This window comes from Aspergillus oryzae, chromosome 5, assembly GCF_000184455.2.
Source record: "Aspergillus oryzae RIB40 DNA, chromosome 5".
Classification (NCBI taxonomy): Eukaryota; Fungi; Ascomycota; class Eurotiomycetes; order Eurotiales; family Aspergillaceae; genus Aspergillus; species Aspergillus oryzae.
Window position 1 is genome coordinate 3,030,915 of NC_036439.1, and position 23,241 is coordinate 3,054,155.

General features: G+C 48.5%; 6 protein-coding genes across 6 annotated transcripts; 3 read left to right on the plus strand and 3 right to left on the minus strand.

Moving 5' to 3' along the window:
- Positions 1-35: 35 nt before the first annotated feature.
- On the plus strand, positions 36-1,924 carry AO090120000141 (CorA family magnesium transporter; the record flags this gene model as incomplete). Its single annotated transcript, XM_001823844.1, has 3 exons — positions 36-605; positions 675-1,303; positions 1,366-1,924. The coding sequence occupies 3 exons, from the start codon at positions 36-38 to the stop codon at positions 1,922-1,924; spliced, it is 1,758 nt and encodes a 585-aa protein (XP_001823896.1).
- A 485-nt stretch (positions 1,925-2,409) lies between these two features.
- trm44 (tRNA (uracil) methyltransferase) lies at positions 2,410-4,317 on the minus strand (the record flags this gene model as incomplete). Its single annotated transcript, XM_001823845.3, has 1 exon — positions 2,410-4,317. The coding sequence occupies one exon, from the start codon at positions 4,315-4,317 to the stop codon at positions 2,410-2,412; it is 1,908 nt and encodes a 635-aa protein (XP_001823897.1).
- A 1,815-nt stretch (positions 4,318-6,132) lies between these two features.
- On the plus strand, positions 6,133-7,689 carry AO090120000144 (uncharacterized protein; the record flags this gene model as incomplete). The annotated part of the gene is made up of 3 exons (XM_001823846.3): positions 6,133-6,668; positions 6,733-7,071; positions 7,140-7,689. The coding sequence occupies 3 exons, from the start codon at positions 6,133-6,135 to the stop codon at positions 7,687-7,689; spliced, it is 1,425 nt and encodes a 474-aa protein (XP_001823898.3).
- Positions 7,690-8,295: 606 nt separating this feature from the next.
- On the plus strand, positions 8,296-9,297 carry AO090120000145 (histidine phosphatase family protein; the record flags this gene model as incomplete). Its single annotated transcript, XM_001823847.1, has 4 exons — positions 8,296-8,471; positions 8,602-8,865; positions 8,971-9,183; positions 9,231-9,297. 4 exons carry the CDS (start codon positions 8,296-8,298, stop codon positions 9,295-9,297), a joined length of 720 nt encoding a protein of 239 aa, XP_001823899.1.
- Positions 9,298-11,017: 1,720 nt separating this feature from the next.
- On the minus strand, positions 11,018-13,611 carry AO090120000147 (uncharacterized protein; the record flags this gene model as incomplete). The annotated part of the gene is made up of 5 exons (XM_001823848.3): positions 11,018-12,644; positions 12,704-13,133; positions 13,212-13,252; positions 13,310-13,430; positions 13,578-13,611. The coding sequence occupies 5 exons, from the start codon at positions 13,609-13,611 to the stop codon at positions 11,018-11,020; spliced, it is 2,253 nt and encodes a 750-aa protein (XP_001823900.1).
- Positions 13,612-19,179: 5,568 nt separating this feature from the next.
- Positions 19,180-21,247, minus strand: AO090120000149 (ATP-dependent RNA helicase SUB2; the record flags this gene model as incomplete). The annotated part of the gene is made up of 5 exons (XM_001823849.3): positions 19,180-19,225; positions 19,289-19,546; positions 19,603-19,963; positions 20,020-20,430; positions 20,998-21,247. The coding sequence occupies 5 exons, from the start codon at positions 21,245-21,247 to the stop codon at positions 19,180-19,182; spliced, it is 1,326 nt and encodes a 441-aa protein (XP_001823901.1).
- Between the last annotated feature and the right edge of the window lie 1,994 nt (positions 21,248-23,241).

Below are 23,241 nucleotides of genomic sequence, written 5' to 3' on the forward strand. Positions count from 1 at the left end.
TTCGATGGTGACTTGTTGATCTAGGCAAGTCCGAAATGCTATCCCCGCCACATTTGAAACCGGCAGTTCCCTCAGCGTCGCTACTCCGATACCTGCGCTCCCAGTCAGAGAATACCCATGTCTTCATATCGGCATGCGGAACCTCTCGAAAGCCGCAAGTTCATAACCAGCCATCCCGTATGCTCGCATTGAGAAATACATCTAGCTGGGCAAATATTAAGCCGCTACGATGTCGCGCCGCGTTAGAGACAAATCTTCTTTCCGTATCAACCATTTCTAGAAGCCGTGGTTCGTCGCGATGTCGAGCTTCGCTGGGCCAATCTCCGTCCCCTATAACCGTGTTTTCGCGGGCTACACACACGAAGAGCCGCCCATTACTTCGCAGGCTATTTGACCTAAGACGTAGCAAAGCGGCTGCAGAAGCCAAACTCAACCGCGCTGGCAGTCCTGCATTGGTCGATGAGGGAGCAGAGGGCCTGAATTTCGGACGTGGATTAGCGGCAAAGGCTTCGAACGAGCTGCGATTGCGATGCACTGAGTTCGATAACAACGGCAATGTTACACTTGTCAATGGGGAATTTAGAAAGAGTGAGCTTATCGCAAAGGTGGGTAGTCGTCCCTCTTTCAAACAGGCGACTTTACTTGGACAACATGAAAGCTAACCGGGCTTAAAGTATGGCCTCCTCCCTCGAGACCTTCGCAAAATTGACTCTTCGACCTTGCCCCACATTCTTGTACGACCGAGTGCTATCCTTATCAACCTTCTACATCTTCGCGTGCTGATCAAGGCCGATCGGGTTCTGGTCTTTGATGCCTACGGATCAACCGATTCATATATGCAGTCGCTGTTTGTGTATGATCTGGAAGGAAAGCTACGTCAGAAACAATCGCAGGGCGCCCAAGCTCTACCTTATGAGTTCCGTGCTCTCGAAGCTGTTTTGATCAGCGTCACAGCCGGTCTCGAGGAGGAATTTAATGGTGTCCGAGAACCTGTGGTGCGCGTTCTTCGGGCCTTGGAAGAAGATATCGATAGGGATAAGCTTAGACATCTGTTGATCTACTCTAAGAAACTGGGTAGTTTTGAGCAGAAAGCTCGACTGGTGCGGGATGCTATCGATGATTTGCTGGAAGCCGACGACGACCTGGCGGCGATGTACTTGACTGAGCGCGCAGAGGGCGTTCAAAGACAGGAGCACGACCATCAAGAAGTTGAAATGCTTCTGGAATCGTACCACAAAGTCTGTGACGAAATTGTTCAGGAAAGCGGTAACTTGGTGACTGGCATTCGTAATACGGAAGAAGTGTACGTTGTCGCTCTTTTGATATTTAAATTTCCTTTGCGCAGACTTGCTGATTTCCGCTTAGTGTGAAAGCTATCCTCGACGCCAACCGCAACTCTCTCATGCTGCTCGATCTGAAGTTTAGCATTGGTACGCTTGGACTTGCAACAGGAACTCTATTCTCTGCCCTATACGGTATGAATCTTAAGAACTTCATTGAAGAGTCCGACTTCGGATTCGGAGGAGTCTCCGTCATATGCTTTGCGATCACCGCAGTCGTCTGCGTATATGGGCTAGCGAAGCTGCGCAAGCTTCAGCGTGTCCGAATGTGGGGTGAAGCCGGCGTAGGTGGTTCACCGATGGTCTCCCTTCCCACTCGAAACAGCGCACTCACGGCACACCGATCCAACTGGCGAGCGGACTCCATTGAGCCGGTCTGGGGTAGTCTTCCAGGCGAAGGTCGCGCCGAGAGAATCCGACGTTTGAAAGACAGCGCTGCGGCGGCCGCTGCCAAATCTGCTGCCACCGAACCTACTGCGCAGCGAGCAGCAGCTTCGTGGAATGCGGCCAAGTCGCAACCAAAGCAGTCCGGCGAATCCGCAACCAATGAGGCTGCTGCTAACATTGGTGGTGACTCTGCGTAGAGCATAGCTACCTTATCGATCTTCAATGCCGGCTCCTTGTCTCCCTCTGGTCAGCCACGGTCACTCGGTGCTGGTGATTCGCCATGACTTCCTATAATTGACGTATTTCTCGCATGGTTGGGTGTTGGGTGGGTGGCTTTCTTGCTTTTCGTTTGATATCACCTGGACACAAACATCTTTCAAGGGTTTAATGTGTTAATGTGTCTAGAGTACCTCTTCTCTCACTGATAGACGATTTTTACCATTCTCGGCAATCTTGGGGCAAGTATTTCATAATGTGTTCATAGATTTAGATCGTTGGGGAAAGCTCACCTCTATGTACATTAAAACCACTCAATCTACAAATTACAAACATAACTTATCCCTGAACAAATCACAGACCTACCGTCGTCATTCAGAACAGCAGTATCGACACCGGTAGGAGCGGCGGGAGAAAGGAGAAAGAAATTGGTCAAGTGTGATATGTCCCGAGTATCATATAGAAACTAACAATGTCCTCGCTGATTGCCCGGCCCCTGTCCTTTGTGGATGCCCTTAGCCCGCTCAACCCAGATCTTAGCAGCACCTTCCACGCCTCCATCCCGTGAGCATTCCCGTTGCACTGCTGCCATCGCTTTGTCAAGAGCCGACTCAGTGACTGCGTCACCGTTGCAGTCAGAAGCAGGCTGTTGTTGGTTCCGTGCACGCCATTCCTTCGTTACTCGCTTGCGGCCGCCTATTACGCCCATGTTGCGGGTACTTGGGATCCGAAGAAGCGTCTTCTCTACATCGTATCCTATTTCCTCGGCGATACTTATGGCCTTCATGGTGAGGGATCCGTACATGGATTTATAGAACCCTACATCAGTTTGTGCCTCTTGTTTCGCCTTCCGGAGAGCTTTCAAGTCGCCTGTTGCCGGTTGTTCAGAATCGACGTCTTCATGTTGTGACGACTCCTTATCAGAATCAGGCTTCGACGCTTTGGGCGGAGGATACCGATATTTGGCCCCCGAAAGCGCATGCGAGCAACAAGGAATGGCAATAAACGGTAACGGCGACTCCGGACAAGCAAGGGTAGCCATAAGGGGCGTCCAGACCGTCAACTCATCAGCATGATTCGAAATAATGAAGGTATCCTTCTCAAACAAGCCCGAATGGGTCTCGACCCCTAAATCAGGCACTCCACCTCTCTCCGCCATCGCGTCGGTAAAAGGCTTCGGGATATAGATTTCCTCCTTGAGCCGCGCCTGCACGAACTCGGGGAGGATTTTCCATGTCTTCCGACGACGGGCGTCAAAGCCCCAGCCCCGGTAGCCTTCCATTAGGAGGACGTAGACGAGCACGCCGTTCCCGCATGCAACGTCCACGAAGCCCGGGAAGTTCGGGTCGTACTTTTCGGGCCCGTCTTCGTTGCGCTCTTCGCCCGGGACGGCTCCGTACATGCTGCGCCATAGCTCGATAAGGAAGGCTGTTATTGCTAGGTCTTCGAAGACGTGCTTTGTTGGTTCAGTGTCTTCGACCCAGTCTCTGCAGAGGTCTTTTCCGTATTTGAATTTGAGGCGGGAGTATGTGTTTTGGACTAGGTGTTGGGGGATTACGTTGTCTTTGCTGGGGTTGTAGTTGCCTCCTTCGGTGGTTTCAGAGAGGCGTGTGTTGCGGGCGAGTCGGATCTGAGTATTCAGTAGGGCGTGTAAAGTCCGCTCTAGGCGGGTTGGAAGTGCTTCTTCTGGGTACGGTAAGAAGTGCAGAGATAGTGCTCCGGAGCCCGATCCGGCTTCTGTGGCCTCTGCAGCGTCGTCGGTGAAGTCATACAGGTAAGCCAAAGCACGAAGCAGGGGATGATAGAAAGGAATCTCCTCCTTCGACGCTACATGCGGCGTATAGACGGCCAGGAAGCGTCTCAACCGGGATTCCTGAGTAGCGCCCTCACTACCGGGAGCTATATCCGCTTCATAGAAGTGGCAGGTTTGCTCTAGCGGCCGATCCAGCTTCGGGTTTCTGGGAATCAGTCTCCTGACCACCGTTCTGGTTAAGTTGAATCCGGCGACTTCTGCGGCAACGATGGGTTCTACACGGTCTTCAGCGTCCGTAGTAGTTTCTACGCTGGTGTTCCCCGTCTGCGCAAATGACAGTTCCTTCTGCTGGGGCGTGCTCAAGACGCCCTGGCTGTCGTAGAGAATATCTGCCCGGAACAGATGTGTGGAGTTGATGTTGATGTTCCCCAGGAGAAATACGGTTAGATCTTTCATAACCTCGGGGATAAACGGAAGTCCGTCCTCTAACAAGTCTTTGGATGTCACCCATTGCTCGGTGGGTGTGCCTTGCAGAATAGACGATGGCTCAAGCGTCTCTGGTAAGGGTTTTCCAGAGAGCTTTGTCACATCTCTGACGGTTTTATTTCTATGATTTTTCATTGTGTGCTGGTTTTAGTTGTAAAACAAATGGACTTTTGGAAGTCTAATAGGCGGCGATTTGTCGGTATCCACCTCATAGACCACTGATCAGAATAGAGCCTGGGTATTGTTCGTATACCACAGGCGTAGGTGGTTATAGTCTCACTTTTTGATCAACGTTCCTGCAGAATATCTTATCGCTATAGTCTTCCCCGGGATATCATTGGCTAGAGGCAGTTCACCTTCGCTTAGTAGTTGGATTAGTCATGACGATGATGTAAGTGGATATAAAAGAGATCAACATAGTACATTCTCCATGGTGATCGATCATTATCCCTGGTTATGCAAGGAATATGGCGAACAGTCAGTGTCATTATTATGGAGAAAAGTGTGAAATAAGCTATAGAAAAGCGGTGTGCCACCGAGAGTGCTTGAATTCTGAACGAACCCCATTCGGGCAATAAATTCTTACCTTCCCGGGGTTCAGATTGTTATAACTTATAGATCTGAACACGATCATCATTTTCCATCCACGGGATCAGGTGGACTCCAAAGCACTGGTTATCAGATGGCAAACTGAAGTTATTAAACAATAGCTATCAGATGTATATCTTACCTGCATTTGCATGCCCACTCAGAACCGTGATATTTCGGACACTCCCACCCCCCGGACAAGCCCGCAATGATTGGCGCACGTCAGATACACTTACTTAATGATTATACCTTCTGCATGAATTTGCTTTTGTTGTTCAACTCACCTTCAAGGTTTGGTCGAAGGAGAACCTTTAGTGTCATCAATTACCCAATGTCTCGGCGCTTATAGTGACCCTAGCATCCATTGGTTATTCTACCGTCCTGAGCGACCAGATCTCTGTCACATTGAACCTCTCTAGAATAGCACGAATAGTGCTAGAAGGGAGATGTCCTCCCGATCTGCATGAGAATGCCCTGCATGCAAGGCCCCACAATCGATGATCCCAGCAACCGTTTAGAACGGCTAGGCGCAGGGAATGACATATTGCATCACGCAAATTCTAGGTTCTTGGCACCTTCAATAGTCTGATAATTGGTTGTTTCTCGTACTCATGAGAAGATACTAGTTTCCATCCAGCTAGTAAGTGCGTACAGTGTCTTACCGCTAGGTCAAGATATACAGAGTACCATAGTACATCTGTTTTACACGGGACTGACTTTCTTGATGAGGGATGCTTCCTGCGATTGTATCAACCATTATTGGCTGCAACTTGCAGCTTCTCGTTGACACAAGGGCAGGGATGAGGCATGTGCTATGGGAGCTTACAGCTGGCGGTAAGTATTTAGGCAGAGGGAGGCCTATCCTGGATACTGTCGTTCATTAATTATCTGACCGCATTTGAGCCTACAGCTGATGCCGGCCTTACTGTGTTGAACTTGAATCCCTCCTACTGAAAACGAGAAGCCTAACACACTTAACCATGGGAGATACTGGCCCGATGTTTGAGTCTTGGATGCCTCCCCAGATACCACAGGTATTCCCTCCTGGTAAAGGCAACATATATCCCTTCGGGGAGCCGCATGCAAGTTATCCTATTGTCTGTTTGGATAAAGCAGATACTAATACTAATCAGGCCGTTAGCGTATCTCTACCAACAGGGGACTCAGTGATTGGATTGTCTCGAAAAGAGAAATGGCTCCTGGACCAACTCGAATGGAGCTATCCACGGTAAGTCGGATGTCCTCGCTCGAGATAGGAGCGTGTTCAACTAAAGAATCAAGATTCTATCTAACAAGTCCATTGGCGGACTCTCTGATGCAGTTCTACGCCGACTCCAGATCAATGATACCACAGTGTCCTGCATGGTATTCTCGTCTGGTGCCGCTGGTCACCAATGCGCCACAGTACTCAAGACATTACCCTCCGAGAATCCATTTACAATCAAAGTAGTTCGGTTTGTCATGCCTCTAGAGTCAAACCTGGGAGACACCAGTTCCCACTGGGCTAACTTCACTGCGGTCTTATACCCGTCTGATCTGTTGAAGGCGGCCATGGCGTTCTGGCGGGATACCGGTTCAGGATTATCAACACGTCATGCAGAGTTCTGTCTGGAAGAGTTCGATTATCTTGACTCTGACTCTTCGACTCCGGCGTACCGAACCCCAGCTTCGCGGAAGAGATGTCGGGGCAAGACTCCGGAGTCTCTTATATGGATGCGAGCTGCGGCTAGGGACTCGCACGAGGTGAAATCATTCCTAGCAGACCTTGCTACGTCTGAGCAACCGGGACAACCAACTGTGAATCCTGACGAGGTGTTCCTATACCCTACCGGAATGAACGCTATATACACACTGTCGCAGGCTCTAGTTTCACCAGAATACAAGGTTGCTATGTACGGGTAAGTATCTCTACGGACTTTGGAGCGAAGCCGCCCCGAACAATTCTAATGAGACACTCCATAGATGGCTATACCCAGAAACAGTCGACGTCGTCCGACGCGACACATGGGCAGAATGTCTATCCTACAAATACGGCACGGAGGAAGAGCTGGATCGCTTGGAGGCCCTCCTGCAATCAGGCCAACAGATCCGGGCGTTATTCTGTGAATTGCCCAGCAACATCACGTTGGCATCACCGAATCTCTGTCGAATTCGCGCACTGGCAGATATATACGGCTTTGTTGTCGCATGCGACGACACCGTTGCCGGCTATGTCAACATCGATGCGCTTCCATATGTAGACGTCATGATGTCCAGTCTTACGAAGACATTCAGTGGAGCATCGAACGTCACCGGGGGATGGTAAGTCCAGCCCATATACCTAGATCAGTCTATCACTACCTCAAACCCTAATTAACCTCCTCACTCAGTCTTGTAATAAACCCCAACTCCCGCCATCACGACCAAATCCACACCACACTATCCAAGAACCAAGACACCTATTTCCCCCTAGACGTCAACACCCTCCGACAAAACAGCAAGGACATCGTCTGGCGCGTGAAACAATGCAACCCGAACACGCTTCCACTCATCGAACTCTTCCAAGCCCACCCCGCCATCGCCGCAGTAAACGACCCGTCCATCGCGCCAACCTCAGCTCTATACAAGAGTGTGATGCGTAAGGACGGCGGCTACGGCAATGTTCTAAGCATTGTCTTTCATGATCCGCGCACAGCAGAGCACTGCTATAACGTCTTCAACGTCTGCAAGGGGTCCAGCTTCGGGGCGAACTTCACGCTGGCTATTCCGTATGTCCGGCTGGCTAATTACTGGAATCAAGATAAGGTTGCGAAACACGGGGTGCCGAGGCATATTATTCGGATTAGCGTAGGGCTGGAGGATACGAGGCAGATTGTGGAGACGGCGAAGAGGGCGCTTAAGAGTGTGGATGAGTTTGAGATGAAGAAGGACCTGAACTGATCTTTATATCACGATAGTTATGTCAATCAATTACTTATATGCCAGTCATTATCAAATCTATTAATCTATAACTGCATACTTTACTTCAATACAAACCTACAGTCTGCATCCAAATATCCCAGAAGAAAGATCTATACTAATCTTTGTCCCTAACAATAGACTAAACGCCATGAGCACCCCATTCATGTCTGACAAACCACCTCAAGAAGCTATTCACCACGCTCCTCGATAGCAAGCCCACGAATCCTAGATAGGGCAGACAATAGACGTACATACATACAGTACACAGCTACTACCAAATGCTCATACCAAACCCCCACCAAACAATAAATCGATACAAAATGATATACAAATGCTTACCAAAACACCACCAAGCAAAAGCGCCCCACCCAGTTAGTACACACAGTACGTACCACCCATTTATACATGACGCAATACCCCCACCAAGCCCTACCTACCCTCCCAACAACCCCAATGCTGGAATCCCAGTTACACCCCTACTAAATCCCTCCCTACACCTCAGAAACCTATATGAAATTTAATACCACACACAATATACAATATACACTCCATCCCACCCTAAATTAAAAAGAGAAGAAAAGAGAAATGGCCCCAAGATGCTTCATAATCCGCCACGGCGAAACCGAATGGTCCCTCAATGGCCGACACACGGGCATCACGGATCTGGCGCTTACACCTAACGGGGAGAAACGGGTTAAGGCGACTGGGAAGGCATTGGTTGGGAATGATCGGTTGATTGCGCCGAGGAAATTGGTTCATGTGTATGTTTTTTTTTTTTTTTTTTTTCTTTCTTTCTTCTTCTTCTCTTTTTGTGCTTCTTGTTTTTGGGTGTTTGTTGGTTGGTCTATTTAATTGATTGTTGGGGTTGAGTTAATATGGCCTGATATATAGGTATGTCTCGCCAAGGGCCCGGGCGCAGCGGACGCTGGAATTACTTGAGATTGGGTGTAGGGAGAGATTACCCTGGAATGAAGAGCGGAAGAGCGAGGATGAGGAGCCGATTCGGACGGAGGCCAAGGTTGAGATTACGGAGGCAGTGAGGGAGTGGGATTATGGGGATTATGAGGGGTTGACGAGTAAGCAGATTAAGGAGATGAGGAAGGAGAATGGGGAGGAGCCGTGGGATATTTGGAGGGATGGGTGTCCTGGTGGAGAGTAAGTCACCCCTTCTTGTTTTTCTTTAATAATTTGGAACCACAGAGCATGGCCACTGTTATATACTTATATACATTATCCGCTAACTGACAATGTCACAATCAGATCCCCCGAAGACGTCGTCCGTCGTCTCGATGCCCTAATCACCGATATCAGGAAGAAGTTCCATGGTCCCTGTTTCGACGGTGAAGGTGGTCAAGGAGACGTCCTGATTGTCGCACACGGCCATATCCTACGGGCTTTCGCCATGCGTTGGGTCGGGAAGCCGTTGACCGAGACCGCACTGATCCTGGAAGCTGGAGGTGTGGGCACACTGAGGTGAGAGAGACCGGTCGCGGTGCCACGAGCTGTGCTAACCACCCCAGTTACGAACATCATAATATCGAGGAACCGGCGATTATCCTCGGAGGAGGTTTTGTGGTCGAGAATTAAGGACGGGGATGGTATCTGTTGGTGTTCTGTGTATTGGGTACCCCCGAGGATAACTTTACCAAAGCAACAATCAGTGATTATAATAGAGGAAGGATAGATAGACAGGATGATATAAATGACTTTCAATAATGAGAAAGAGGAAAGATAAACTCACCCATATATCCCACTAAACCAGAGTACTGATCGATCACGATTCACTCTCCTTCTTATCCGCATTGCCCTTGACACCCTCCTCTCCCAACACCTTGGCCGATCCCATAAACAAAGCTCCAACATAACCACCCAAGAACCGCATATCCTCTGCCTGAACAGCAGTCATACGGAGTAGGTTTTGCGTGTCCGCCAAATTGGCATTCAGCTGCTCCAACTGAGCCTGCAGGTTCGCATACTGTCGAGTCTTAGCGGCCGACATCGATGATGGACCGGCGGCGGTCGAAGACGGAGGGAGAATGGAATGGCGGGGGAGGTTTTGAGATTGGCTGTAGTGGTGAGAAGGTGGCATTTTTGCTCAAGATCTTCGTTCGTCTGCTGAATGCTTGTACGTGCTCGTTTATAACAATCCGTGTTAACCTGAAAGTGAGCGATGTGAAGGAAATGGTTCAAGTTTGTTTACACTCGGTGGGGCGTCGCTTTAGGGATTAAATCCACGTCGGTCACGTGGAGGGACCAGAAACAAACCCCCAATCATGTACTGAACAATTAATCTATATCATTGGTGGTTGTGCATATACAACACCATACAATCGACTATACATTAGACGGTCTTTGGTATGCAAACGTTTGGATCATTCAAAACACTCTCGTCGTGACATGGCAGCATCGCCGTCTATGTATCATGCGAACTTCAAGTCTCGTTTATTGTCAATGACATGGTTCTAATCGAATGATAGCGTCCGTGTCGAGACTTCAGCTCGGCTCTCTCGTCAATATCTTGCAAGAACGCGAACCCAGCCAACTCAGATCACTCAATCAACCGAATAAATCAGACTCCTGCTCTTTTTGTGCGCCAGAAACCAGACCATGAACGTAGAGATTTCGGGGCTACTAGGATGTTCCACACCAGAGCCCATAATAGTAAAAGCAGACAGAATGGCTGAGGACAAGGGAGTAGAGGAAAAGAAAATAAGGAAATGTGTCAAAGGAGGGCATGCATGTCACAAAACAGTGGAGATGACAGTGTAGGAAATACAACGAAATGAGACGCCCAGGGAAGGTAGTGTACAACATTCTTTCATGCACGAAGAAAAAAGAAAAGAAAAGAAAAAGGAAATGATAGTCGTGGGTGACTGGAGATGATGTTTGTGGTATAATTGCGAGAAGTCAAATCATACTTGTCGGATCGAGCTGTGTGCTCGCCTTCATTAAAATAGAGAGTGCTCGAAGAAAAGGAGAGTAAAGTGAAAGCAAATGACCACATGCAACACGCGCTCGACCACTCCAAAGTAGTAGCATAAAACGAGAAGATGCCCCGTATGTCCCTCGGTGTATATGTAATGAACTGAACGAGAATATAAGGCCTTGAGTCGCTCCTACCCCCCTTGCCAAGCATCTTATTACAAAGAAATTCTTGTACAAAGCTAAAGGGGACCCCCACGGGCAGCGTTTTCCAGCCAAGGGGGGAAAGAATGGAACGCGAAGTAACCAGACGAGTACGTATAGAACAGGGTTCTAAAGCTCAGCTTGTATGAAAGGGGGGACAGAGGACGGCGGGCTGCGTCGGTCAACGAACGGGGGTCGCAGCTTGGTGAGCATTCAAGCTGATTTGGCTGCTATGGGCTGAGTTTTCCGAATCAAGATTCGCACTGGCCCCACTATCACCACTCTCCGCGCTGGCGCTCGCACTTCCGGTCAGACTTCTATGCTTGGGAGTGCCCTTGGCTAAAGACGAGTTGCTCACCCCATATTGTTGCTCAATTTGCTGCGGACCTACCGCATTACCTTGTCCAGGCGGATGTCTGGGGACTGGCGCCCGCATTTGTCCGGGCGGCGAAGGTTGGCCGCCGCGGGGGCCGTTCGGTGGGCCTAGGCTTGGATCTTGAGATGTTCCTGGTCGGCCCATTCGAGGGCCAGGCGGACCGTAGGGAGGAGTCGCCGGAGACTGGCTGTTCCTCCTACTGGCTGGGTAAGGATGTGGTGGATAGTCACCCATTCGGCTGGCCGTCAGCGAGTTAGCACGCGACCCCGCCTGAATGTGGTTTCTGTCGACCGCTCCATATCGATTCGATGAGTACGCCATCATAGGATTGTCCATGAGAGAATCGTGAAGGCCAGGGATTTCCTGCATGATGCGATCGCTGGTACGTTTCCTTCCTCCGAAGTATCGGCTAAAGGACGACCCGGGCCTGCTACCACCACCATTGTTCAAAGTGATTTCCGGGTTCTTACGAAGCTGGCTGGCACTGGGGGCTGATTTCTTCGTCCGTCTCGATGTGATACTCAACATGTCCACTTGATCCGGATCGATTGATGGGATCGGCAAAGTATCCATTGGATCGAAATAGTCATCCTCGTCCTCTTCATCAAATGTTGATCTCGGAGGTGGTGGTCGCCGGGGACCTCGACGCATACCCATCTCCTGTTCTCTGATCTGCAATTCACGCTGTCGGATTGCCAGTTCTCGTTCCCTTAAAGCCAAGTCAGCTGCGGATGGTGGAGGTCCGGGCGGCATATCCGGATAGCCGTTAGTGCCGTTCTGAGGTGGTACGCCGTTCTCTGCAGCCACAGCTGCGGCTGAAGCAGCATCATCGTACATGACGAGGTGACTGAACTCCTCAAGACCTTCCACTGAAGGGTCACGAGGCATCCTACCCGCTTGCGGATGTGCGCTCGGGGGTCTTGACATTCCCGGGTGAGGTGGCCCACGTCTAGGCATCATGCCAGAAGGAACCCTACCTCCACGCATAGGACCATTCATCGGTCCTCTCGGCGGTGCCGAAGACATCCGAGGTGGCGGTTGAGCCAGCACAGGTGGAGGAGATTCGTTGGTTCGGGGCTTACTCAGATTCGTGGCATTGACATGATGAAGCACTGCATAGAGAGTCTCGATCCGAGGGATACGGACACCTGATTCAGTCGCCAATTTGATTGGAGATCCGAGATATGTCTCTATTTCCATTGGACGACGGGCTTGGAAGTCCTGATACATCGTACTTGGTGCACCATTGGCGGTCATCGTTTCAATCGTCTTCTTAGCAAAGTCATTCGGAAAGGAGCACCCGTTCGCACGCGCAAGCTCGAGGAGCTCCTCAATGATGTCTGAGACAAGTTGGCGTACGCCAACCTTTTCGAGAAGCTGTGTGTGGTTGGAGGTTTCAAACATTACACTAGTGGGGTAGAAAGCAATAGGACTATAGCACCAAAGTTAGCCAGACTTGGGATTAAGAAGTAGACTTCTCTCGCGACTCACCCTATCATCCGTTCGAATTGCTCCTGTCTGATATTATCTGATACTTTGCAGTCGACTTGGCCAGAAGCCAGTGTCATCGCCAGGGCAGCCGCCATGTCGTTTTGAATCGTGGAAGGAATGCTGGTTTGCTTATTTGTAGCACCAACCCAGATCTCCGATGAGTTTAGATGCTCGAACTCGCTGGCACCAATCTGAGAGATCTCCACCCCTGACACAAGCGAAAGGACGACGTTTGTAGGAAACCGTTGCTCCAGGTGAGATTCTACTCCCAATGTGTTCGTTGTGTTCACAAGGATACACGTATGTTGAGGAGTGACGACGGATTCGATGACTGAAGCCAGGTCGTAGACATCTGGCAGTGCCTTGACACACAGAATGACGTAGTCAAATGCATTCTCACGAGATGCGGCATCTTCGGGTGTGCGGACAACTGTATAGAAGCATTTACATTTAGTGTCTGAACAAAGAGTACAGACTGTACATAGCAGGGAATAGCAATCCGACTCACCATGACGAGGCTTGAAGCGCTCATTGCCGAAAGCTTTCGACCTAAATCACCGTTGATCAACGACTCGCTCCAGGAACCAAGTTTCAAAAGCGACATACTTGAAGGATACTCCATATTGAGAAACTGCCTCATATCCCGATTTCCATACTAGTGTCACGTCGCAGGAGGTCGTCGCCTGAAGTCTCCACGAGAGGAAGGCCGAGATGGCATTGCTGCCGACTAAACAGAGTCTAGTTAGATGACGGCCCATTCTGGGTGGTTTTGAAATGTGATTTGGGTTGCAACAAAAGCCCATTTAGGGAACGACAGGAAATTTGTCATCCAAAGGCAAATCGACAATCTTGTTGAGTTAATGCGAGTACGAACCTGATAAAATGCGCAAGCGCGGCGGAGGAGCCATAATTAGCGATCAAAAATGGAAGGAAGCTCTCCCGCGAGTCCACAGTCGAAGAAAAGGCGATGGACGGAGTGTAGCTGGGAGACGAAACTCCAGGACAACGACTGGAGGCGCGATTGACGCTGCCTACCACGGGACGAAAGGACGCAATATCACGACCGAAGCCAGGGCGATTTCGCGACGATTAAAACAACGGATTATGAAAAAGGACCACAGAAAACGAAAGTAAGGGGAATCACCACAGGACGATTAAAAATGGGTAAAGGGATTGAGGAAAGGGACCAAACGAAAGGAGGAATTAATCGTAGGGAGAGAAGGAGAGAAAGACAAGACAGTATAGTGAAAGGGGATGAGGGAAGGGAAAAGAGAAAAAGAGGAAGACGCGAGAGATGACGGATGGAGAATAGTAGGAGTAGTAGTAGTAAATCGATGGAGAGTTGCTGGAAAGCAGAGATGTGCCAGCTTTGGGCGGAAAGGCAGCCCGAGAGTAAGCCTATGGAGCAGAATCTGTAAAGTTATCTTCTTTTTTTTTTTTCTTCCTTACTCTCTTTTCGTATTTTCCTTTTTTTTTATTCTTATTTTTTTTTTTTACTCTTAGTTTTCTTTACAATGACCAGGCTTAAACGGTCGTGGATCCCCCGCCAGGGCTCGAACCGGAAACGGAGTGCAGGGGAGAACAAAATGACTGTCAACGGAGAGGGGGAGAATGGCGAAAACAGTTTCCCTACTATGAAAAAGGAAAAAATAAAATAGAAAGATCTGAGGAATGAATGATAAGGACAGAAAATAATAAAATAATAATAAAACAATTAAACTAAAATCCTTAAAAATGTCGAATCCCGTGTACACACACCGAAGTCAATTCTTCTGTTAATTCCGTTAGTATCGGAAATGGGAAAGATAAGTTGGAAAAAAGAAAAGAGAAAAAAAAAATCATACTTTCATAATTTCTCCTTCGTCCGTTTATTTTTAATCTTATTTAGGAGGCGAAACGGGGACGATGATTTCTGAGGACCATGGCTAACTCCCCAACAAATGTATGGCAACTCCCCTGTTCTTTTTCTGGGTTCCAGTTCTTCTTAATCCTTACCTAATTAAACACTGCTCCCACTATAAACAAATATATTATATTATGTACATAATAATAGAAATCAATCAATAATTGTCCTCTACTTTTTTTTATTTTTTATTTTCTTTCGATCTCCTTCTGCTTAAATCTATACCCACAATTTCAATATTACTTAGCCCCAGACAGAAGATAGATACAAGTAGTACTCCTCACTAGACCTTCTCGGAGGACGGAGCGACATCATCACCAGCGTCATCACCTTAAAAAAGACCGAAAGGAAAAATAGAAAACAGAAAAATTATTAGAGTGGATGATTCATGAGACACGACAACACCCACTCGAGCCAACCATGATGCAGTAATCACCCAATCGACCTCAGCTGCACATCCTCCCGTCAAGGATCCCCACTTTAGTCCACATCGTTTGTTGGATGGTCGAGGCCAGAAAACCGGGATATCACCGCTTGTAATCGGTCCCGGCGACACCGGATTGGCCTCTCGCGGAGTCGATGGAGAACCTCATCGACTAGTCGGAACTAGATTATGGATATGCCTTCCCAGCACTAAGTACTTTTCTTGCGTTTAGTCCACGATAGCGCTGATAACTAACCTGATTCTAGTAACGAGCTAGAATCACCCTAAGGTCCAACACAGGAGAACGATACGAACGGAAGGAACTAACCGAGTCGTTGATATATTGATATCCACCTCGTTCTAAGACATTTGCCTCTGTAGACATCATATAAACACGCTCCTCCATCTCCGTCTGTTACTTCCCATCGGTTTAGTTCCCCGTCATTTACTCCTCAAGACCATCCGCTTCGGTCATGCAAAACCAGCAACAGTCCTCCCGGGGAAGTTGAACAGGAATCATTGAACAAAGAAGCCACAAACGCCGGAAGTGTTACCCTCCAGGATCAAGTTACCCAGTCACAAGCTCTTCACAAGAAATGACCCATGCCCATGAAGCCGAATCTCCGTGTGACAAAAGCTCAGCATGATATATCACGTGTCCTCTCATGAGCAGTATGGCTATCATCGTACGGAGTATTCCGTCTCCTTCCTTTTTTTTTTTTTTTTTTTTTTTTTTTTTTTTTTGCCCTATTTAGTGATCGAACTTCTGAATCAGAGAGGTACAAGACAAGCTGACCCTCTTCATCAATACCTACTCTAACCTAATCTCAATCTTCAACCATGGGATCAAAGGGATATCCCGTCCCAGATCGGATATCACACCTTCGGGAAGGGGGAGGCGGTGTTGATTCCTTCCGGCATACCAACAAGCTCACCTCCGAAGCAGGGATCGATCGACAATTCCAGGGTCCGATTACTAAGGTCATAAGGTATAGGCCGCTTGCAGCGACAGCCTATCATTCAGCTACTTCTAGTCTAGGCCACTCTTCATGGTCTTGCCATTTACGGGCTGCAGTGCATGGGATGCATGTTAGGTACATTCTGCCAGGTACAGTACCAAAGAACTTCAAGATAAACTTCAGAATGGAAACGAGCGCATGGAAGAGCCCCCATGTGGTAAGGGTATTGTTTGGCGATCAAAGGCCATTGTTTGAAGTAGGATTAGAATTGAGGCAGCGACGGGGGAGACGACCCAGCCAAATAAGCTGAGGGGTCTTTCTTTTGGTAGGTTTGAAATTAATTGAAACAATGGTGGAGGACGGGGGAGTCAGTCAATAATCAATCCAGTCGACTTACATAAGTATGATGGTGACGATCCATGAATGTTGCGGAGGATTCCAGTGGTGTAAGGTCAAGACGCTTGGTATTTATCATTTCAAATCTGAACATTCCCCTTTGAACTGACAGAAGTCTTATTGTCCCTGTCAACCCCCAGACTATCAAACCCCTCAGGAACAGTCCTGGACGCAATCCATGACCTCATCATCATCCAACCCACGAACAAAGCAAAGAAGCAAACAAGCGAGAGGGAAAAGAAATCCAAAACGACTCGGAAACCATGGTCCAGGCCTTTGGAGACGCCGATCACGCCGATTGTTTCAAAACACGGCCGTGGGTCCCCAATCTTGGCGGAATCTAGCGTGTCCTCTAGTTGCCCAACAGGACAAATCACATCCCACTATCTTGAGTTCCTGTTTCTATCTATGGTACCATCCAGTGGGTCAGGTACATATCGCATCTTCCAATAATCGCTGGACGAGATTTCCTGAAGTACCTCGACATTGCCCTTGTTTATGAGAAAAGGGAAGGTATCGAGAGCTGAAGAATGTCCGGTTGCGGCAGACATGATATGATGGTTGCAGTGCCGCATTTTTTCCAGAAACCTGTCAATAAAATGGGACAGGGACTGTGCATAAACAATGTCTCGCATAAATCGCTTTTATGCAATTCACAACCTGACGGCCGAATCGGTCGTTTTGAGTTCCGTGATATCTGCGTTCGGCGAACTCCAACATTGCCGACCGCCACCGGCTTCAACATCCCCTTTCTATCTTACCATCCATCGCTTCCTCAGGCTAGAAAGGGAGACGTCCGTACGGCGTACGTAGTAGGCCACCTCAGCAGTGGGATCTAAGCGACGGACTTTTGGTCGCAAAAGACTGGGTAAGCATTGTCCAGCCCCACATCAATCCGGAGCCGATCGATCGAGTCCGTGGCTCCCAAAACTGCCTAATCTTCTCCCAGGCAGACAAAGACTACTCTGTAGGTTGTAGGTACAAGGTACTCTATACTAGAGACATTAGTAGTATTTCCGTTGAATTAAAAAAGCAGCCAGGCTCCTGGTTACATCCGTATGCAACATGCCCATGCACGTAAGACCCGACACATATGACGGTTACACAGTCAACGCCGTGTCTTAGGCTTCTATCCTTCGGTGGACAACTCCGGACTGCTAATACTACAAGTAGTAAGTAGTCAGCGGGTGGAATCGAGTCAAGCCACACGGTCGTGCCGATGCAAAGATCCTCAAAAAGCGGCGGGAAGAATTGCCGCTTTGGGGTTAGTCCCAGCAATTATCAAATCAGGTCGGGTCCATCCAAGGAACACGATAAGAGTAAGAGTAAAAGAGGACGAGATACGCTGAAAGCGACCTGGGCGGAGGAGGAAGAGGGAACAAGAGAAAGCAACCCGAGTCATGACACCAGGAAGAAGAAAAGAAGCAGAGAAAACAACCCCACTCCAAAATGAAAAAAATAAAAATATAAAATAAAAAAATAAAAAAGTGCAAACCTCAGCCGCAACCCAATTTTTTCATTTTAGTATCTTCTGATGTCTCCATCTTCCGCTTTCGACCTGTCATACCAAAAAAAAAAAAAAAAAAAAAAAAAAGAGTAACACTCATATCCAAAATTGTTCCAATGCAAAACCTCTCAATTCTTTCAGGGTTCAAATCACGCATATATCCAAACGTGCCCCATACGTCATAAAATGAAATCATCCGCCCGTCGCTTTGACGATTGTCTCTGATTTCCCCCGCAAGTGCAAGCCGTAGCACACAATGATCGTCAATGGCGTTCAGCAAAGCTTAGTCGAACCGTGTATATCATAGTCTAGAAGGTAAGGTATCGGCGTAGCACCGCCACTCTGCACGACGCTACTTCTGCGGGTGAAATGAAGGTTGACTCCACCCTCTTGGGTAAGTCTTTAGAAGTGGTACGCGTGGGCAACCCGGTTCCGTCAGGTGGGAGAATTGCATTGACTGATTGATTGATGGGAACGTCAATCAATTGTCAATCAATGACTATCATGGTCTATCTGTGTCTATCAGATGATGAAATTCTTCTCTGTTCTTTTTTGATTCATCAGTGTCTTGGCGGTTGGCCGGATTCGCGGGACGGGTTTGGATATACTTGGTTACACTTTGATTAACAGGAATGAGCAAATTCACCGCAAACAACGGGACTGGAAGGGTAAGGGTAGTATGGGATTGACATGATATCCATGGAACGTTGGGTGGCTTGACGGGAAATCAAGGTACTGGCCGTCAACTGCTTTAGTCGGCCGCTGCCTTGTTTTGCTATCTGCATCTGCCGATCCCACTCTCTCAACCAAGCTCAGCTTCTGACACCTTCCGGGGTCACCCGCAATTGTGGTCTGAGTTACTTAATCCCTAGTATTAGTATTATAATAATGTATTGCTGTTGGCACCTCGGGGTAGCTCTCGCACAAGGACGGACTACAGCTCCGTACCTAGATTACACCCCTCACAATTGGATTATTGACCCGGGAAACAGTATTTGAGATTTATAGATAATACAGTTGACACCCTAGCAGAGGCACTGGCACCACCCTAAATGTCATCTAAAGCTCCTAGTGATTAAACATGACTGTGTATGCTTTTCCCCCATCCTTTCCCATCCTGCCGACCAGTGCCTCACGGAGAAGCTGCAAAAGACACTTGACGGAAACAAAATCACAACCGAACCATCGCGCCAAAAGATCAAACAAAGTAAAGAAAAAGGGATCTCAAGTTAGAAAATGACAAAATATCGAATCGCACCAGCCACGCTGTATTGACAGTCCGGCCATTTATGCCATGTACGTGCTGGAGTCAACACCACCCTCGGGGTATTCACTGTACAGGTCATTAGTTCCCAGTGCAAAAGATGAGAGTGGAAAGGAAAGACGGGTCACATACGGAAGAGCAACTTCGAAACGCTTCTCAATATCCTTAAGGACCTTCTCGTCCTCCTCGTTGCTGACGAACGAGATCGAGAGACCCTTGGTACCGAAACGACCGGCACGACCAACGCGGTGCAGGTACGAGTCAGCATCCGCAGGCAAGTCGTAGTTAATAGCAAGGTTAATACGCTCGATATCGATACCACGTCCGAAGACATCAGTAGCAACACAGATACGCTTGTTGAACTCCTTGAATTCTTTGTAGCGTTTGATACTAATAAGCCGCGTTAGCAACCGAATTGCACTGCTTACGCAATGCGACAAACTTACCGCTCCTCCTGGCTCACACCAGAGTGGACTGCGATACTGGGGAAGTTACACTCGCGCAAAAGCTTGTCCAGCTCATTTGCACGGAGTGTGCTCTTGACGAAAATAATAACCTGGTTGAACTCAAGGCTATCCAGGAGTTCGTTCAGCTTCCGGTTCTTTTCCGCTTCGCTGAGCTTGATGTAGTATTGCTGCAAACCGTGGAGGGTGAGCTTGGTGTCGTCGTCCACGTAAACTTCAAGGGGGTTCCTCATGAACTTCTTGCAAACAGGCCGGATCTCTTGGGAGAGAGTAGCGCTGAACATCATAACTTGCTTATCAGCGGGTGTAGCACGGAAGATCTCCTGAACATCGCGGCGCATATCTAGACAAGAGTGTAAGTCACTGAGTCTAAAACAATATACTGATGCTTTCACTCACCGATCTGGTCGAGCATCTTGTCACACTCGTCAAGAACGAATGCCTTGACATTACGCAGGGAAAGCTTCTTGTCGCGAACAAGGGCGTTCAGTCGACCGGGAGTACCGACGACAATGTTGGGGTATGATTCTTTGTTGGACAGCACTTCGACGTCCTTCTGGATGGGCGTACCTCCGTAGAAGACGGCAGTCTTCACGTCGGGAAGGTATTTGCTGAAACGAGCATATTCGTTCTTAATCTGGTAAGCCAACTCACGGGTGTGGCACATGACCAAGACAGAGCACTCTCCGGGGACAGGCTCCAGCTGGTGAAGGGTGGTCAAGACGAAGACGGCGGTCTTTCCGAGACCAGACTTTGCCTGGCAAAGAACATCGACATTGAGAATAGCGGTCGGAATGCAAACTTGCTGGACTATAGTGAGGCGGAACGGTATGTTAGACTTGTATTCGATCCATAAGACTTTGGAAAAAAGAAAGCAATCCGCGTCGCAGTCCGTCCATCCCCCGAGTCGTCGAATAAGGCAGGCAAGTGATGTCAACTTTCGTTTCAAATTAACTACTAATGAAAGCACAAGTCGGGCATCTATTCAACTGCAGGACAGTATCTCTATCGAGAGTGCCCTGCAGACGACACGAGAAGGCGTGCCGTCCAAGATATGGTGGCAAAAGGCCCTTGACTTTCGAATAGTATCTTTCGCAAATCACCCATTCTTGCTGAGAACGCAAGTTACCTGGATGATTCGCGAATCCAGTCTCACCGTAATTCGCTGATGTATAAGCAGCGGGTAGCAACTGTTAAAAGTACTACTACCACCGCAGTGTCTTGTGTGTAATAACCCAAGCAAACATCCTCATGCCGCCCACAGGCTCAGACGAGATAGGTGGCCAAAAAAGCGACTATGGACTCCCGCGGAGATGGACGGACGTTGGAACATAGAGCAATGGAGGGAGCTTGTGGGAAAGAATGTTATCAACTAACCCTCCGATGGATGTTCGAAACCGCAATCGGTGATGGCACGTAAGAGTTCTCCCTTCAGTAAAAAGTCGCGGAAACCGGTCGAGTGAATACCGACATAGCTTCCCTTCTTGTCGGGACGGCCACCAGAAACCGTTAGGTCGCCCTTTTTGGCGGCGTCGCCATTTGCGGCGGGAGCAGCAGTGGTAGCTGCGGCATCAGTGGTCTGAAGCTCCTCATCGGAGTAGTCAATGAGATCCTCCTCGTGAGACATCTTGTTGGATAGTAACGGAACAGAAAGTGTTGAAAAAAATTCTAGTTGTCGCGAGGTCGCGTTCTTCCCCAAGGCAGCGGAGCTGGGGGATTTACGGTATGGGTGAGTGGAGGTGGTGTAAGATAAAACAAATACACTGAATCAATCGTAAACACAACGTAATTGCCCTTTCCGATCCTTCTGGGATGAATTGAAAAGCGGGTCTTGGTTGAGACGTAAGGGAAAGCGATGGAGATGGAGAGAAGGTTGAGGTCGCGAGGGATGAGGCTGAGGACAGAAAGACCGCATCACGTGATTAGTGTCATTAGTCACTCCGGTCCGCCAGATTGCTATTTCTAGTTTAGCGTCCGATTGCCATTGAAAGCTTCATTATCCTTTATCTTGTTTTATGTGTTGTGGTTTCAAACCAGTCTAAAGGGTTTCTCTTCTGGAATGGCGAAGGCAAAGGGGAAAAAGGGCTCGCCAGGAGGAGCTCAGAGTCATATCCGTGCACGATTAGACTACCTCCATAATGCCGCTATCTATCTACAGTCTACTGCTGTTGCCTCCAGACAATCTAGTAGCCAGCTCGCTCAGAATACTACCAGTCCAGATGGCGAGCCAGTGTCGGCTTCAGCACGTATTGTACCACATTTTTTGAGCCATGATACTACTTCTGGGCAAAAGTCAACTGGCACGGACAGCAGCGCAAACATGGATCGTCTCCCACACCTCTCTCGCGTATTAATATCACAAATGCGTGGAGTATCTCTAAAAACACAGCTGCGACTGCCAGTCGAGACGAAAAGGTCATATTGCAAACGCTGCGATACACTTCTGTCACCAGGTGTCAGCTGCATACAAGAAATCAGAAACGAGAGTCGTGATCGCAAAAAGCCATGGGCCGATGTCCGGGTCATCCTTTGCACTACCTGTGAGACGGAGAAGCGTTTTCCTCAAACAGAAAGGCGAACCAAAAAGCTTTCTGAACGTCGAAAGCAAAGTGAACAGGAAAAATTACAAGCGCCAGCTCCATGACCTTTTGCTATTCTTGTATTTCTTTGTCATTCGCAACAACGTGAACTGCGTGGGACAGTAGCAATTGGTTACTGAGACGGCGTACTACCACATTAAAACGCACCAAGAAGGAATACCATAGGGGGTAATGGTACTTACATTAAACCCTATGAATTCCCGGTAAACTATCGTTTGTCCAATGTCGGCTGGCGCCTTGAAAGGAAACATGGCCGAGCCTCATGCAACCGTTCCATTGATTAAGAAAGGCTACCTGTCCGGGCTCAGAAGCAACCATCCATTCATTTGGATCAGTTGCCACGGGAGGGCGCTAGGTATATGAGTCGTCCAATAAAGCTAAAGGCGGTCGTGAGATGCCGCGGGCTATAGAAACTAAAGGGCGGGCTGTGATTGTTGATCGGAAAGGCTACGAAGAACCCTGCAGGTCATTTGCGGTTGTCGACGGAAAAGCCATGGCCCCTTAGCAGGGCTCCGACACTTCACGTGCAACTCTGGTCGGTCCACATGCTATCCAGGGCGAAAACAGGATTCGTCGATATAGAGCAATCGGGATGGTTCCAGGTATTCTACAGTTGAAATGCTGGGGCCACAAGTGTATACTAGGTTCGGATAGAAGCGTCATAACACAGTCGGCCACATTCATTACATTTGTACATAAGCCATCTGTGCAGCAGGGCACGATCAGCCGTGGATGTATTCAACATGGTCATAGATCAAACGTCCACTCATAAAGAAAAAGAAAGAGCACAGTACATATTGGGGAATCGAGACGCCAGATAATAGACGACAAATCCAACTTCAAAGGGTGAAAGGCGTGGTTCTCGTGACATGTAAACAGCCCGTCGAAATAATTTAAACATAGAACAAAGAAAATGGTACCAACGAGGGAACTCCTTCGCTAAAACACCAATGTTGTTTCCTGTCGAATCTCGGTTCATGATACCTCCAAAAGGTCCAAAGATTGCCGCGAGGCAGATATC